The sequence below is a fragment of the Diabrotica undecimpunctata genome, chromosome 1 (assembly GCF_040954645.1).
Source record: "Diabrotica undecimpunctata isolate CICGRU chromosome 1, icDiaUnde3, whole genome shotgun sequence".
NCBI classification, from domain to species: Eukaryota; Metazoa; Arthropoda; class Insecta; order Coleoptera; family Chrysomelidae; genus Diabrotica; species Diabrotica undecimpunctata.
Window position 1 is genome coordinate 23,925,173 of NC_092803.1, and position 19,030 is coordinate 23,944,202.

The 19,030-nt window shown below is 34.8% G+C and overlaps 1 protein-coding gene across 1 annotated transcript in view; it reads left to right on the top strand.

Annotated features, from left to right (window-relative positions):
• The window catches only part of Ance-3 (angiotensin-converting enzyme Ance-3), a 245,584-nt gene that overhangs the window by 179,542 nt on the left and 47,012 nt on the right, over positions 1-19,030 (top strand). The window contains exon 22 of the mRNA XM_072522909.1: positions 15,667-15,807. Within this exon, the coding sequence (XP_072379010.1) occupies positions 15,667-15,807 (141 nt within the window). The remainder of the gene's footprint in view (positions 1-15,666; positions 15,808-19,030) is intronic.

Sequence of the window (19,030 nt, forward strand, 5' to 3'; positions counted from 1 at the left end):
CCGTTATCCTGAAGATACAGTCATTATCGCTGAAAGTGAGACAGACCTGCAGACGTTACTAAACACAATTTGTGATACTGGGGAACAGTTTGGTTTAACAATAAACATAAAGAAAACAAAAACCATGGTTATCAGTAAAAGGGGCAAAGTCATTACAAGGATCCAGATAAAAAATGAAGATATTCATGTTATAAAATGTTGTAAAATGTTATATCCACTCTATTCTTTTTTATGGTGTCGAAGCCAGGACCGTTAATGTTGACTTAATGAGAAAACTGGAAGCTTTTGAGATGTGGATTTTTAGGAGAATTTTGAAGATAGTATGGACCGATCATATTACAAACGAAATGGTGTTGCACAGAATGGGAAGAGACAGAGAACTTTTGACCACCATTAAAAGACGAAAGATAGCATATTTGGGGCATATACTTAGAAATGATAAGTACGAGTTGTTGCAGCTGATTATATATATATTCGGTTTTTTATAACGTCTTACGACGTTGTCCGACTCCCAAACGCCACTGTATTCTGTCTTGAGTTAGGTCTTCGTCCAGATTTCGAGCGCTAATCGCTTTCCTAACTCCCAGGTTCCAACTCTGTGGTGGTCTCCCTCGTTTCCTCTTCTCTGGGGGTTGCCACATCATCGTTTTTTTAGGCAATCTTTCGTCCCCCATTCGGCTTACATGCCCATACCATATGAGCTGTTTTCTCTCAATATCCTCAACTATAGTGCCCTCTATACCCATTTGTTGTTTTATCACTTCATTCCGTATTCTGTCGGCTCTTGATATTCTCATCGATCTTCTGATGGCATCCATTTCAGTGGCTTCGACCTTTTCCTTATATTTTTCGGTTATTCTCCATGTCTCAGCTCCATAAAGTAGGCTAGTTTTAACCATTGTCTCATAGATGTTCCATTTTCTTTTCTTTGATATTTCTTTACTCCATAGAACTCCGTTCAAACATGCTATAGCTCTTCGTGCTTGTACAATTCGATGTTCTATTTCTCGTTCGTCTTTTCCACTACGGTCGAAGATGACGCCCAGGTATTTATATTCGTTGCATGGATTTATTTTTTGATTGTCATCGATATCGAGTTGTTCTGCTTCAGCTCCAATTGAGAGGTATTTTGTCTTTTCTAAATTGATATTTAATCCCCATTTCTGGTATTCTTCAATTAGTTTTCTAAGCATGTATTCGATGTCATCTTTGTCATTTGAGATCACCACCTGATCATCTGCAAACTGTAAAGTATATATGTAATCCTGATCGTTCAATTGTATACCCATTCCTTTGACTTTCCTTTTCCATTGTTTCAGAGCTGCAGAGATATAAATCTTAAATAGAGTCGGACAGATACAACATCCTTGTCTGAGACCCTTAGTAACTGCAAATTTTTCAGCTAAGAGGTTTCCGAATTTCATTTGGGAGTTTGAACCATAATATAGATCTTTGAGAGCACTAACCAATGTTTGATGTATGTTTGATGTGCCCAGGACTTCCCATAGTTTATTTAGCGGCACTGTGTCATATGCCTTCTCAAGATCTACAAAAGTCATATGTAACTCTCTATTTGTCACAATTTTCTTTTCTATAATTTGTTTAAGACAGAAGATGTTATCTGTACATGAACGACCTGCTCTAAATCCTCCTTGTTCTTAGTCTTCAGACGATTGATAATCTTCCTCTATCAGGTCCCGTAGTATTCGACCGTATAGTCGACTCATTGAGCTTGTGACCGATATCCCTCTATAGTTTTTACAATTTCTCCTGTCACCTTTTTTATATATTGGGGTCATATATGCTGTTTTCCATTCATCTGGTGTTGGATGTCCATTAATATATTCGTTAAATATCACCGTGATCATTCTGTGTAATTTCTCTGAGCCATTCTTTATTAATTACGTAGTTACTCCCTCTGGTCCACTTGCTTTTCCATTCTTCATCCCTGCTATAGCTTTTTGAACTATGTTGATATCTATGGTAATATGCTCTCCCAGAATTTCGATTTTTGATGAATTCATATCTTCTTTAAATTCGTCTCTGTTCTCATTTAATAGATGTTTGTAATAATGTGTCCAATCCTCGGGATTTATGGGATTTAGAATCACTTTCTCGTTAGTCGGCTTCTTAATAGAGTTTATAAACTTCCACGCCTCAGTGCATTGTCGTCCTCCAATATAAGATTCTATCTCTCTGCACCTTCTATCCCATATCTCATTTTTGGAGGTCATAATTATCTTTCTAGTTTTCTTCTTCATTTCATTGTATCGGTCTTTGTCTGCGTCATCTTTTGTATTCAACCACTTATGGTATAATCTTTTCTTTTCTGTTACCGCATTTTCGACGTCTTCATTCCACCAAAGCTTGTTACTAATTTTATTTTGTTTGATTCCTAAGACCTCCTGTGCTGTTTGATGAATACTTGATTACTTGATTACTTGCAGCTGATTATGAAGGGTAATATCGAAGGAAAAAGGGGTCCTGGTAGACGACAAATATCCTGGCTGAAAAACATTAGCGACTGGACCGGGTTAAACACACAGATGCTCTTAAGAAAAGCAGAAGCTAGAGACGAATTTGCAATGGTTATAGCCAACCTTCATTAGTGGAGACGGCACTATCAGAAGAAGATTCTTCTTCTCCCAATTCCTCGCTTTTCGAATACTTTACCTTAAAGGATTATTTTCAGTATACTTTATTTAGTGCCGTTTCTCAATATGTGTCCGAGATATTCTAATTTTCTCCTTTTAATCGTATATCACTTCTCTTTCTTTCCCCATTCTTGGTAGTACAGTCTCATTGGTTATCTTGTCCGTCCATAATATCCTTAGTATTCTTCTGTATAGCCACATCTCGAAGGCTTTAAGTTTTTTCTCAATCGCTTCAGTGAGTGTCTAGGATTCAACTCCGTAGTATAATATTTTCGTATCCAGTAAAGCGTGCTTCTTGGGATTCGCCAAGTTATGCTATTCAGCGAACCATTTTTCAGAAGCCATGTAGTTTTTGTTTTATTATACGAATGAGTGCGATCCAAACGGCACCTAAATATTTGTGTATAGGATTAAATGAAAGAACATTTTTCTTGGACGCACTTTGACTACCACCAAGTATCATTATTTTCAATTTCTTTGCTAAACTTTTTTTAGTATCTTTGTAAAAACACTACCCACATTACTCTAAATTATGTAATAATAGCATTTTACATCACTACTTATTTTATATTCTATTTTTGTTCAGAGTGCATATTTTTCTCAAATTTGGTTTCATTTAGCACTTTATTAAAATATCAAATTCAAAAAATTAAATTTTTTGGTTTACACTCTAGCTAACTGATTACAGAGCTAAATTTATTAGTTTATATAGTATATTTAAAACAAAAACACCTTTAAAAAATATTACCTAGCTCTAATTTGTCGTTTAATATGTTATTTGACAAAGATTCACAAAAAAGAATCTGTTGTGAGTTTGTTAGTAAATTTTGTGATCGTTTAAAAACAGTACCATTATCTTTATTAACTTTTTAAATATATCCATTTTTTAATTTATTAATTGTCTTATACACGTATTTTATTTATTTTTTGCCACCTTCTGCGTCCGGTATATACGTAAAATGATTTCCACACCGTGTTACTCTTGAACCATCTGTCCTCAATAATAATAATTTTCAATTGCACTAATGTCAACATTTAAATAATAACGCAAATTACCCAAACGAAAACTTTCAACAGAACTATTACCAATGACCTTTGGCTTCTTTAAACGAATTAACATGCACTTGGCCACGTAAGTATCTTTTGATTATCTTCGCGATTGCACTCGATTTCTAATAATATAAATTTTATACAAAGTGTATACGTTTTATGTTAAAATTATTCTGATTTGTCGATTATTCGAAAGCTTTTGACTGAATTGAAATGACCAGAACGTAGGATGTGTTAAAAGCTATAGGAGTACCATAAGCACTTAATGTATGTGGTAGATCAACAGTTGGTGAACTTTTCACCCTCTAATCCTAGCTCCTAGTGACATAAAATTCCCCGGAGTAAGGAGTTCTCATGTCCAAAAGTCAAAGAGATCTCGCCTTATCGAAGTCGGCACCCCCTTATCCACCAAATTAGCCATCTATCCTGATCCAATCGCATGACATAACGTTGGGGTAGTTTACTAGTCTATATTAACCGTTTGAGACCTGACTTTCTTATTTAAAAAAAAAAATCTTATGTGTTATTATATTTCAAAAGTCTTCAATTAGTAAGATAAAATGAAAAAAACTTGTGTACTCTTTTAAAAAAAAAAAATTTTTTATTTTACATATGTATGTACATATGGTCTTAAATATAAACTCAACACTAAAAATATATTTACTACAAAGTAATTATTATTACATATTTATTGTTCATGAAAAGCTGTAAAACAGTTTCTAGCCTTAATTAAACACAGATGTATTTTACATTTTGTACAGAACACATAACTACGTCCATTACAATCTGTGTTTTTACACCTAGTAGCCTCCTTCTTAGAATCAAACTCCGGTATGTGACCAAAATTGTCCGTTTGTATTTCCAAAAATGGTCTCGTCTCTCCTCGTCTTTTAAATGTTGAAATAGAAGGCTTAGGAGATGAAGATGCTGGTCTTCCTCGTTTTCTACTTACTGAATTGCCCGTATTTATTAGGCTTTCGGCAACTCTGACTCTGAAGTCTAGAAACTTCATTCAATCCTTATTGGTTGTATTACATTTGTCGCAGTCCTTCCTGTATTCCAGCCAGCTGTTGGTGAGAGCGAAGTCTATCATGTGCATAATAACACGCAATGTCCACTTTCGCGATCTAATAAATATTCGATAATAATTAATCATCTGGTCCATTAGATCAACTCCGCCCATTCCATAATTATAATCTTTGACAATTTTAGGTCGGTTAACATCTACGTAACAAGAGCCTTTTTTGTCCCATCTTCTAACTATGTCTAAATTACCTGCAACAACATAATTGGAGGCTAATTTCACAGTCTTTGTATCTAACCATTTGACAAGCACCACATTTTTTTCTTTATTGACGACTTCATCTACGGAACCTCTCGGTAGTTTCAGCATTTCATTGTCTGGTAACACAGGAGGTTTGTAAAATCTATCTATTCGAATAGTCCCTCCAGCATATATTTTTTTGGCCAATAATATTTCAAGTAGTTCATAGGATGAGAAATAATTGTCATAATATAATTTGTGCCTTCACTGGTGGAAATTCTTTCGGCTAGTTGAAGAACGATAGATGCCCCTAATCCATGTTTTGTTTTATTATCTGCATTCAGTTCTGTAGATTTACCCTGATAAAAAACAAAATCAAAAGCCTGACCACTTTTTCCGCACAAGACGAATAATTTTATTCCCCAAGGACAGGGTTTCCCCTTCACATATTGTTTTACGGAAAGTTTTCCTGTGTAAGGAATCATTTGCTCGTCAACACTAAGTACTTCCTCAAGTTCAAGCTGTAAACATCTCTTTCTGACAGCGTAGATGATAGGACGAACCTTATAAAATTTATCTGTATCACCTGCTGGTCTTTCCAAATTGTTCACTAGATGTAAACATGTTCTAAGCTGGAAAAATCTGTCCCTAGACATGTTATCTAGGAACATTCTAATACCAAGGCTTCTTTCCCAGTACATCCTAATTTTGGGAAATTTGTTTAAATTTCCAATCATTATATGAAGTGCAAATAAAATTTTAATTTCTCTCTCATTAGTTGGTCTTAAATTTTTTTCGTTCTGTAAGGCATATACATTTGTAAATGTTGCTATATTTTCAAACAAATCATTTGAAATATACTTCGAAAAATACTGAATTGGGTACAGTGGCTCTGTAAGACTTGTATTTGGGGAAGTAGGATGCCATGTAAATGTAGGAGTCTCTATCGATGCCTTAGTTCACTCTACGGTTCTTTTTTTTGTTTTAATTTCTCTTTGTTTTGGTTTTTTAGAACAATCCTTTTCTGAGAAACATACTTTACTTCCTAATTTTTTTGTACCCGAGTAACCTGCAACTTCATCTGGTATATATTCGTCGTCTGAATCATAAGTTCTCCCTAACTCCTCATTATCATTTTCGCTGCCATCACCTTCTTCCAGTGTCTCAGTGTCACGTCTGGTCAAAGCATCAACCCCTGGTCTTATAATAGATTTATTCTCACAGTTATCCAGAATTCCATCCTCCTCGTCAGAACTCTTTCCTCCGGGAACTTCCAAATTGTCTATTTCTGATACGTTACCGTCCTCTATTAGGTCAATTAACTCTTGGAGATGTTTTGGGTTGTCGAAATCATATTTTTTTCTTTTGTAATCCATGTTATCTGCAATCAACAATACTAAGTTAAAACCCAAGTTTAGACCATATGTACATACAGATGTACAATCAGAAATATGCTTTCAGACCACTTGTACATGCTCATGTGCATCTAAAAAATGTTTGTTTATTTCAAAACTATCGTTTTTATGGCAATGTTGTGTACTTTATAAAAAACTACTTACCTTATAAATCACACTTAAAAAGTTGGATCAATTTCGTTTCACAAAAGATAACAGTTTCTCGTAAAATAAAACTAGCAGTATCGGTTACCAACTAAACAGCTGACACTTTACAACAAAATCGCTGACAACTTTACCTGTTGACCACTAGATGGAAGCAGAAGTTAAAAATGTGGATCGTAAATGTATATTTGAGTGACTGAATGCTATTTCGGTATAGATAAGCGAGTAGTTGGTATTTAACAAAACAATAAAAGCTATGTTCATACACATGTACACAGGGTCTCAAAGGGTTAAGGTACCATTCCACAAAAAGCGACCGAGACAAAAGACCGAAAGATAGACGAGATCGATTGGAGTCTCTTCATGTCTGCTCTCAATGTTGTTATATTAGGGTCAGTCTACAGCGCGAGATAGAGACAAGCGACAAAACACTGTCGCTTATCGGTGTCTCGTCAATCTTTCTTAAGAGCAGTAGTGAAATCAGTATCTTTCTTTTTCGCACTGTTTTGTGCATGATTTTCTTTATAAAAATGCTCATGCTAATTGCTAATGGAGTTAATGGCTAAAAACTCACACTATTGTTGATCCTCCTATAGATCCTAAGTAGAATCCTTCTATAAAATATAAAATGTTCTTCGCGATTCATTTTAAATATAGAATTTATACACCTCCATTTTTTCATTTGAAACACGTAATACTAGAAATATATCGTCATTTTCTTTTTCCAGTAACCTTTTAAAGAATAGATTCGAAGTCGTTACACGCCCCTTTTCCACATCTGATATACTGAAGTATAGACGCACGTTTTGATTATTTCGCTTGTCACGGTCGCGTACTCATTTTGAGGAGCGGCAGTTCACTTGGTGTCTTGGTCTCGATTATCTGTCTCCTGTCTCGGTCTCCTATCTCGGTCGCTTGTTGCGGACTACCTTTAGATACCCTGTTAAATGGAGCATCCGGTAGGCCTTGCTGTGGTAAAGCCGCCTTGATCGTTTAACCAAGAATTGTGTGTATCGGTAGATCAGCTAAATGAATTTTGCTTTTCTCGCTAGCTGATCGCCTGGAGGATTTGGCTTTCAAGCATAGCATTTTCTCTGATTTCTGGATTTCTTAGTGCATTTATATCAGTTCTTTCTTCTTTTGCTGTCTTCTTTATTCTTTTCATTTTAATTTTCATATGTGCTACTAAGAGATTATGGTTAGATGCTATATCTGCTTCAGGTTGTGTTTTGGGTGTAGTAATACTATTCCGATATCTTTCTTTGAACATTATGTAATCTATTTTATATCTCGTTATCTGATGTTCATTATTTCTTGGCGATTTCCACGTGTACAAACGTCTATTAGGTAATTCAAAGAACGTGTTTGTAAAAATAATATTATTATCTTGGCAGAATTGTATCAACCTATCTCCTCTTTGATTTCTATTACCTAATCCAAAATTTCCCACTACGTTGCTTGTATTACCTTTCCAATTTTTGAGTTCAAATCATCCATTATTATTGTGACGTCACGTGCTTTGGTAGTTCTCAATGCCTCTTGAATTTGTTCTTAGAACGATTCCACCTCTTCGTCATCTGTTTCGACCGTTGTAGCATAGACTTGAATTATGTATATTTTTCTGTCTTTCATTTTTAGTTGTAGTAGCATAACTCTTAAGGAAAAAGGTAGAAAATTCTGGACGTGTTGTGAGATTTCATTGTTCAGTATTATTGCCACGCCATGTCAATGCTCTGTGTCATTATTACTCGAATAGAGTATCGTATGGTCTCTAACTTTACATTTTCCATTTCATACCCATCGGGTTTCACTTATTCCCAGAATTTTTTGAAGTAAACCACAATAATTGTAATGAAAATTACATCTATCGTAAATCTATCAAATTGTCTCTTTTTGTGGTCGAATTTCACCTAAATAAATATCTTCATTATTTCTTGTTCATTGTTGAGACATTTGTGGATAAAGTATACAATCTTTTTAAATTTTTTGTTTTTCCATGTTTTCTGTTGTGAAATTCCTCTATAAGTTTTATAAGGAATTAATAAATTCTAAGTGTTGTTTTCCAAACAAACCTTAATCTTAAAAAAAGTATACCACAAATTAAAAAAAAACGTAAAAGAATTAAGAAAATAGAAATAGAACAAAAAACAAAAAAATAAATCCAAAAAAAGAACAAAAAAAAAGCAAAAAACAAAAAAAGCAACAAAACAAAATAAAAAAGAAAACAAAACAAAAAAAACAAGAAAAACAAAATAAAAATATATCAAAACAAAATTTATATATCCATAAAAATATTAGGTATATGTAGTACTAACATTGATAACTGATAACAAGAAAATTTTGACTGTGAATCTGCAATCAATAATAAATTTTTCTCCTCTAACGTTTTCGTTAGAACAAGTATGTTTGGATTTATCCTATAAGTATTTGATGATTGTCTTTTATAAAATTCATGTTATGATTTGAATTTTAATTCAAATATAGTTGTTGATCCGTGTTGGTTTTTGGTACATTTAATTTAAGGATCTTCTTTGTAGGCATTTATCATTAAATACTAGACTATGTTATGTGTGTATGTATTAAATCTATTTTCATCTATAGTGCCCTATGATATCTCATATGTAACTATAGGTTTAATAATAACGAAGATGCTGTGTAGTGCCCTTTTGGTAGTCGCCTTGTTTGTTTTTCTATCTTAATATAATCGTTATCCCCTCCCCTTTCGGGAAAAGAGAAAGAACAAGAGGGAGAGAAAGTTACGTATACAAAAAAAATTAGGCAAAAAAAGTCACAAATTTTGTTTATTTTGTAATTAGATATACTAATTGCTAATAGATTTACTCAAATCTTGAATATCGAAAGAACACAGAAAGAATGACATTAATAATTGTGTCCACCCTGTAGCTATAGTAAAACATTTAAAGATTTAACTACGAATTATCCAGACCTACGGCTATTTCTCAAACAATAAACCACTCCAAATTAGCATTCACCAATAACTTCCCTTAAAAATATCGACCGGCTTTCCCTTTCAACTGTCGCGTTCATTCTCGAAGCACAGGTCATAAATGGAAAGTATTTTCCAGTAAGTGAAGCGAACCGCAAACTGTCGGTTACATAACAGTCCGTTACCGGTGTCAGATGGCATATACGAATGCTAGATCCCGCGCAATATATTTGATAAGACACTTGCAATAAAAATGCCTGCCGAAACGAATTCTTGGGAAGAAAGTATACAGTCCTTCAACTTGTTTCTTGTTATGGCGTTAAATTTCGTCATGGGGTTTACATGCACGCATTATCTTTTTCCTGGCAATGAATTACGGTTTATTTCGTAAATACTAATAATAAAGTGTTCATATTAGGACATTTTTTTATTACCGTAAACGTGAAGAGAAAAAAGTAGTACAAGAATTGTTATTGTTGATTTTATAATAGTTTATGTAAACGGTAATTATATATATATATATATATATATATATATATATATATATATATATATATATATATATATATATATATATATATATATATTGTTTTATTTATTCGCATTAACTACTAAGAGTTTTTAGCGACATAAGTTACATTACAGCGCTCTACAAATATATTTACATTACAATTACAACTGATGAAATAGATATACATTCTTCAAAAAGTTTATAACATTTACGGAATTACAGTCTTCTTTTAAAATAGATGTAAGGTTGGTTGCACAGTTGTTAGTTCTTATATTGTTGTGTTTGTTACACTCCATTAGTATGTGATACATACACACTTAGGCTTTTATTACAAATCTCACACTTAGGAGGATTGACTCTATTAAATAGGTAAGAATGAGTTAGTCTTGTACGTAACCTGTCAATTTTTACTTGGTTCACACGACTTATATTTAGTTGTTTCCACGGTTTCACACTCGCTTTTATTGTTTTAAGTTTCTCTGCAGTCGTACCTATTCCACTTGTTTTGCCACATACACATTATTTTATTTTTAATAACTGCTTTCATATCACTCGCTACTACTTCGCGCACTATTGTTAGTTGCTTCGGTGCTGGTTGTTGCTTCTTTAGCATACAAATCCGATTTTTCATTTCCGTATATGCCTATGTGATGGAACCCATAATAATTTGATTTCTAATTGGGGAAGAAAAAAATAATTCTGATTTTATTAAGCTGGCAATTGGATGTTTAGAGTATAACTGTTGGATGTTGTGAATGGAACTTAGAGAGTCTGTAATTATTATTACTTTGGAGTCGATTTTGCAAATCTTACTGCTTCCGAGATGGCGTACAGTTCGGCTGTAAGGATGCTATTAAACGAAGATAATTGAAAAGGTTTAGCAGCGTTAGGAGATATCACTGATGCTCCAAGATGTTAGTCTGCTTTTGAGGCGTCGGTATATATAGGAAAATAATCTAGTGCTGATAACGCTAGTTTATTATCTCAAGAAAAGCATGTTTAATGTAATTATGGCTTATTTCAGTTTTGTTGTATTTTGTTAGGTCAGTATTGATTTGAAACGGGGAAATTGTTTAGGGAGGAGGTGTTTTGGTATTTGATGCAAAGAAATCTGGTAGTTGTATCTTAAGGTTATTTGAATATTGTCTAATTCTTTCGTAAAAAGGTTGATATTGCCTCTTATTAAAGTATATATTAGGGAAACGGCTGGTTTTGATATTATAGTTGACTGGATTATTATCATTTGCAAGAGCATCTGACGCATACGATAAACTTAAGTAAATTCTCCTATATTCTAAAGGTGGTTCTTCCGTTGGGCATAGAAGGCTTACGACAGGCGATGTTCGGAAAGCTCCTGTGGCAATTCGTAATGCACTACTTTGTATTGTATTTAGTTGCTGTAATAGAGATTTTTTAGCAGAAGAATAAACAATAGAAGTTGTATGAGCGGCGATGGTTCTTAATAAATTTATTCGGATTTGACATGTTTTCTTTAAGTTTACAATATGGTCTCCCCAGGTGAGTTTTTCATCAAAAGTCTTACCTAGGAAGCGAATGCTATTTTTAAATTCTAACAATTGCCCTTGAAGGTATAATGATGGATTTACTTGCAAATGTTTTTTCGAAAAAAACACACATTTTGTTTTAGATCTAGAAAACTTCAATCCTATGGATTCTGACCAGCGATCTAAGCTATGTAGTGAAGTTTAAATATCTTTTTGGGTAGATGTGATATTTTTCCCTTTAGCAAATATAACCAGATCATTAGCATAAAGTCTTCCTTTCGCTAGAGGGGAGCAGTGATCTAGAATATCTTTTATAGCAATTAAAAAAGGGTCGTGCTTATTGTAGAGCCTTGCGTTTGTTTGTATTTTCTTTGAAAATAAGATAATATCAACTCTGACTTGAAAGTTTCTAATTTTAAAGAAGTTGCTTATAAAGTGTAAAATATCTCCTTTTAGGTTCCACTTGTTGAGTTTTCCTATAATGTTGCGTCGCCATATAGTATCATATGCTTTTGTTATATCTATAAATACTGCGATACATTCCTGTTTGTTTGCAAAAGCTTTATGAATTTCTGACTCTAGGTCCATCAAGTTGTCAGTTGTACACCTATTGTGACGGAAATCACAAGTTTATTGTGATGTTCTAGGTACCAAAATAATCTTTAGTTTACCATTTTTTCTAACACTTTGCCACACTTGTGTCTTTCAGTCTCGCTATGTGACCTGCCCAATTCCATTTCAGCTTGACTATACGTTCGACGACATCACTGATACCTGTTCTTTTCCCTAAGTCTTGATTCCTTATTTTGTCTTTTTTTGTCACGCCGAGAATTGATCTTTCCATGCGCCTTTGTGCCACTCGCATTTTTAGTGCTGTTGTTTTTGTGAGAGTGAGAGTTTCTGCTCCGTATGTCATAATAGGAAGAACGCATTGGTCAAATGTCTTCCGTTTCATACCTATCGGGATGTTGCTCTTAAAGATGTCTCTTAGTGAACCATACGCCGCCCAAGCAAGTGTTATTCGTCGTTGAAATTCGCAGGTCTGGTTGTCCTTGCCTATTCTGATTTCATGACCAAGGTATATGTACTTTTCTGTCAATTCTACCACTTGATTTTGGATGATTACGTGTTCGCTGGGAACTAAATTTGTCATAAATTAGGTCTTACTGATGTTCATTTTTAGACCTATTGTTGAAGATACGTTTTCTAATTCTTGCACCATTTGTTGTGCTTCACCCAGATCTTCGGTAATAAGTACTATGTCGTCGGCAAAACGCAGATGATTGAGCATTTCTCCATCTATTTTTATTCCTCTATTTTCCCACTTTAGCATTTTAAAGGCGTATTCGAGGACCGTTATAAATAACTTAGGTGAGAGAGTGTCGCCCTGTCTCACACCTCGCTTGATATGAATTTCTCTGGTGGTATCATGTAGTTTTACAGGCATTATGGCGTTTTAGTATAATGTTTGTACTAGCTTTGTGAGCCGGTAATATATTCTACTATTGTTGAGAGCAGTTATACGGCTGTCTAATTCTACAGTGTCGACGGCTTTGTGAAAGTCTACGAAGATAAGTACCAGTAGTCTTTTATATTCTAGCGACTTTTCTATTAAGGTTTTTACTGTTTGTAGGTTTCGTTTGTTCCGAATTTTGAGCAAAAGGCAGCTTGTTCTCGGGGCTGGTAGAAATCTAACTTTTTCTCTAGTCTTGTCGTGATTATTCGGGTAAACATTTTATAGATGTGGTTCAATAAGCTGATTGGCCTATAGTTTTCTAGGTGCACCTTGTCTCCTTTCTTTCTTGTGTAGTACAATTGTTGCTACATTGTTCCATGTTTTTGGTATGCAACAATCTGTTAGACAAAGGTTAAACATTTTAATTTGGTTGAGAAGGGCACGTCCGCCCATCTTTATAGCTTGTATTACGACTCCATCTTCTCCTGGCGCTTTGTTGTTTTTCATCTTTTTCATTGCGTCCTGGATTTCGCTTAGTGTGATCTCTGGCATGAGCTCTGAACCCTGGTTAACAATTTTGCGTGATGCGGCGGCTTCCAAGTTTTTTTAGTCTTCTCTTTGGCTTGTGTAGTAGTTCTTTATTTGATGTGGGGACTCTTGTTTAGTCGTCTTCTTAGGACTTTCAGACTTTTGTTCTCTTCTATAGTTCGCTGAACTTTTTCATTCTTAAATTTCCTTATAGCGTTTGATACTTCTTTGTTTATTTTTCGCAGTTCTTCTTCGTCAATGCTTTCTTTTCCTTTGATTTTTCTTCTAGTTTCCATTAGTTGCTTTGTTTCAATGGTTATTTTTTCGTCTTGGCGTCTTTTAGGGCAGCATTTTACTTGAGCCTCTCGAATAGCTTCTACGATATTTTCGTTTAGGGCATTTACATTATTCATGCATTCATTTTTTTGTAGGAGTTTATTGATATTGCCTTGATATTCATTTAAATTCGTTGGGTCGTTCCATATTGGGTTGGCTTTCTTCCTAATCATTTTGGATCTTTCTGTTATTAAGTCTAATTTTAGTTTGGCTCTTACCATTCTATGATCGCTGCCCGTGGTAAAGCTATTAAGGACTGTGACATCGTTGAATATATATTTTTTGTCAGTAATTATGTAGTCTATCTCATTTTTGGTCTTACCATCTGGTCTTTTCCACGTCCATCTTCTGTGATCTTTTTTAGGGAAAAAAACTATTCATCTGGTATAGATTTTGTTGTAATAGAAATTCTATTAGTGTTTGTCCAGGTTCGTTTCTGCCTTTGGATCCAAATTTACCTAGTGCTGTTTCCTGTTCATCCTGCTTTAGACCGATCTTTGCGTTAAAGTCGCCGCATATAATCGTGTAGTGTGTTGGTGTTTCTTTCAGTGCCGCAGAGACGTCATCGTAGAAGTTTTCAATCTCCTCATCCGGATGGTCCGTTGTTGATGCATATACCTGAATAATCTTTATTTTATACCTTCGGTTTAGCTTTACGATTAAATAGGCTACTCTTGTGGATATACTTCTTGTAATTACTATGTCATCTGTAAGTCTTTTGTGTATAAAGAAACCGACTCCCCCGATTGATTCGGTTTCACTACCTATACTGTAAAATATATGCCCTGATGTCGTCTTACTTCACTGACTCCAATGATATCCCATTTTACTTTTGACATCTCGATTTTTATTTCAGTGCGTTTTTCTTCAGATAATAATGTTCTGGCATTCTAGGTACAGATAAAGAGTCTTAAAGGTTTTTTCGTCTTTCGCGTCTTCAGTTTTTTATCCCCCCAGAATCCTTGGGACAGACTGATAAATCAGTGTGAGAGTTTCGATTTCACGCTACACTAACCTGGGGTACATCCGCTTTTGTTTTAAAATCTGACATTTTGTTGGGATTTATTTGCCTTGAAACACGACGCTGGCAAGGGGGGTTGGTTAGTTTTTAATTCAGCCGCTCATTGTGAGTACCGACGCTATTTGAAGCAGCCCGCTCCGGGTCAGACGCTTCTAGGTTTGTGATCTTATACTACTCCTAAAATCAAGGGTTGCCAGCTTCACCATCTTCGCCGTACCGAAAGTATTCTTCGTCGCCTTGGATGCCGTTCTAAACTTCATCCGTGACCCTGGACAAGGGACCCTTAGCAGGTGCTAGCTTCCCGGGTCAAGAAGCTCCTGGAATCTGCTGGGACAGGGATTGATTCACTTTCCCTGATAGGACTAGCCAATAGAATCCAAAGGACTCCAAAAGAGTTCCTACCGGCTACCCGCAAAAACTCTTTTGCACTCTCAGGCAAATTCTGAAAAAAAATAATGGGTATGTTGTCAGATGGTGCAGATTTCTTAAATTCTTTAAGTGCGTCATCTAACTCTGTTTTTGTAAAGAAGTTATTTATTGAGTTGTGTGTACAATCATCGTAATACATTAATTTTTTTTCTTTGGTGTATTTTGTTTCCAGGAAGGCATCACTATTTATAGTTGTCGTCACCTGAATTATTTTCATATTGGTTTTTTACATTTTATATGGTAGAATAACTTTAGAATAACTTACTTTTAAAAAAATTACAGGAACTGTTTGAATAATTTCCGAAGCATGGATGTAACTTTATTGGCATCAAAATATTAAAACGATAACAGTCTTTCAAGTAATTAAAATCATTGATAATAATATGTACCATTCTCTTTGTTTCAGGTATTTCGTTAGCACGATTCTGCAGTTTCAAATTTACCGTTCCCTATGCATCGCCGCAGGACAGTACTCACCCACTGATCCTGCTAGACCTCTCCACGAGTGCGACATTTATAGGAGCAAAGAAGCAGGAAGGATCCTTACGTAAGTATTGGGTTTTTCTCATTATTAACAAACTGTGAGAGGTATTTCGTTAAAAAATGTTCCTTATTAGGAAAAAACATCGTGGTGCGTATTGCAGAAGTAAACATTTTGAAATCTTTTACCAGGCACTTAGATAACGACAATTTTAATTGATGTGAAATAAAAGGTACAGGGTGATACGATTTTGGTACATTTATTATACTACAGTGAGTTCATAATGTTTGGAAACGCTCCGTAAAATTATGAGTTAATTATTTTCGAAGCAAAGGCTATGAAAGATCGATTTTGTATTTATTTTGTTCTTGCATTTACTATTTTTATTGGGAATAAGCCACAACTTTTCTTACAACTCACTAACTTTTACCCACTACCTTGCATTATATGACATAAGACATATAGGGGAGAGTAAGGCAAAATGGTCTCTGTAATATTTTTTTTAAGGTAAAAATAACCAAAAATGAAATTATTAAGTAACAATTAATCAAACAATAAGAGGGTTATAGCAGAACATATTTCTGTAAAAAATTTATATTTAAATATGCAATTACATTATTTTTGAAAAGCTCTATAGGGACTGTTTTACACCATGGTTTGGGTAAAATGACCCAGTCCATGATGTAAAATGACAGTTCTTTACTACAGAAAAAGTAATAAAACATTGTTACTTACAAATGTCGCAAATATACATACAATTTCTGCTTGTCAGTTACACCCGCATGTAATAGATGGCACCATTTATTGCACAAAATGCACTTAATCCATACCTTTCTTCGCCTGAGATGTACTGAATAATTCCGAGCAAAATACGCAGGCGGCGTCGTTATCATCATCATTAAATCTTTTATTTTCTTTCTTTTTCTTGACGTTTGAAGTTGACTTTGGCGTCTTTTGTTTTTCTTTTAATAAAAGATAAATTGGTGTGGAGGTGAAAACCTTGTTCCTTTGATCAAATTAATCCTTACGAAGGTCTTGAACTCCTTGTCAAAGAAGGTGTCTGATGTAGTAGAGATATATCATATGGAGTGTTAAACAAGTGCCTCTCTACAAAAGATGATGGAATTTCATTTCCTTTAACGCCATCTTTCTGTTCTGAAGTGCTAACTTCGTAAATTGAATTGCCAATTGCAGAGATTGTAACGTCAACTGAATCCTTTGAAACAATGACTTCCGGATTTGAAGCTGCAATAGATAAAGTTTTATTTTTTGATAATACCCACCGAACTGTTTCTAAAAAGGTGATATCTTTCGAAGATCGTCCATTTACTTCCTGTTTTTTTCACTCGTATGATGAAGATGTATTATGATTTTTTCTTTTCTTTGTAAGTAAAGAACTTGGAAGCGAATAAGTATCTTTTTGTGGAGAAATAGTTCTTGGTTCATGAATAGGATCAACGGTTTCAATATTAGTCGATCAGATGGATTAAAAGGACAGATGCATGTTGTCTGGAATCCACTTAGTCTGTTATTAAGTATGACAGCTGTTCGATCCAATTTCAAAAACAAGCTTTGTAGTTTATCTATATATAATTTCGGTTTACAACGTTCTTCGACGTCTTCCGATTTCCAATCTCCATCTCATTCTATCGTTCCATAGATCGTCTTCCAGTTCTCTTTCTCTGATTTCTTTATCAACTCCTTCTCTCCAACTTCTTCTAGGCCTTCCTGGTCTTCGCCTACCTCTTGGTTGCCATTCAAGAATTTGTCTTGGTATTCTATTCTCCGGCATTCTCCTTACGTGTCCGTACCATCTGAGTTGTGTCGTTTTGATGTCATCAACAATATTATGTGTAACCCCCATGATTTCTCGGACTCTCTCGTTTGTTATTCTGTCGCGTCTGGAGATTCCCGCCGAGCGGCGCCAGAAGTCCATTTCTGTTGCTCTAAGCATTTTCTCTGATCTGTCTTTTAGGGGCCACACTTCGCATCCATATGTTGTGATACTTTTTATTATGGTGTTGTATATTCTTCTTTTGTTGTCTTTGGAGATGTTTTTATCCCACAGTACGCTGTTTAGTAAGGCTATGCCTTTCCTTCCCTGTGTATTTCGTTCCTTAATGGCTGCATCTAATTTTCCGTCTTGAGTGATTTTTACTCCTAGGTATTTGTAGTTATCACATATTTTGATCTCTTGATTTTCCTCTACGAGAAGGTTATGTGGATCTCCTCCGATACTCATGTACTCAGTTTTTTCCATATTCACTTCCAAACCCCACTCTGTAAACTCTTCTAATAGTTTTCGCATCATGTAACTAAGGTCTTCAGAGTCCTGTGCGATGATGACCTGGTCATCTGCAAAGCACAGAGTGTACAAAGTTAAGTCTATTAGTGGTATGCCCATATTCGTACATTTTTTCTTCCATTTGTTGAGTGCTGCTTCGAGGTATATTTTGAATAATGTTGGGGATATACAGCATCCTTGTCTTAGTCCTTTAGTCACTTTGAATCCCGGTGTTATCAGATTTCCTGTTTTAATTCTTGTTGTTTGTTGGTAGTACAACGTTTTTACTGCTTCAATCAATTCTATGTTTATATTTGTTTTTGTTTTGTTTATCTGAAAGGGAAAAAAAAACTAAAGCCTCTCGCTCTGGTGGCTGAGGTAGCCTCAGAAATTCTAAAAGAAATCTCTTAATGTCTCTTTAGAAAATCTTTAAACCAAGCTGACTATTTGTTTTTAGAAAACCTGTGTTTAATACCGTTTCTCTTCGCAAGCTCGTAGGCTATTACACAAATTTCTTTCTTCGCCATGCCGAATGGTTGGTCTCTAAAACATATTCCATCTCTAAAACATATTCCGCAAGTAAGTCTTCAATTCTTTGGGCAATGTCATAGTGAATCAATCAATGCTGTTCGAATAATCGGTTGTCTAAAAGAAAGTACCGATAATGTTCGGTTAGGACTCAAAAGCCTTCTACCAACTTTAAGTCCTCCAACTGGTTATGCAAGTTTCACCTAATACCTGTGTTTTATCACTTATTTTTTCATGATCCAATTTAATCCTTGTTAAACTCTTGTTTGTCTGCTATTTCTTCAGCTATGATCTTATAGAATAATCTGATCGAGTAAATGTATTTCAACGGTAGTCCACCTAGTTTCAGAATCTTCCACATTTGCTTTCTATGTAAATAATGATTAAAATAATTTCATCATTATTTTGGTTCTGACTAGCATATTGTCTGACTCACATCTGCTCCTCGTAGGCTACTGTCATCTTGTAACGAGCTTT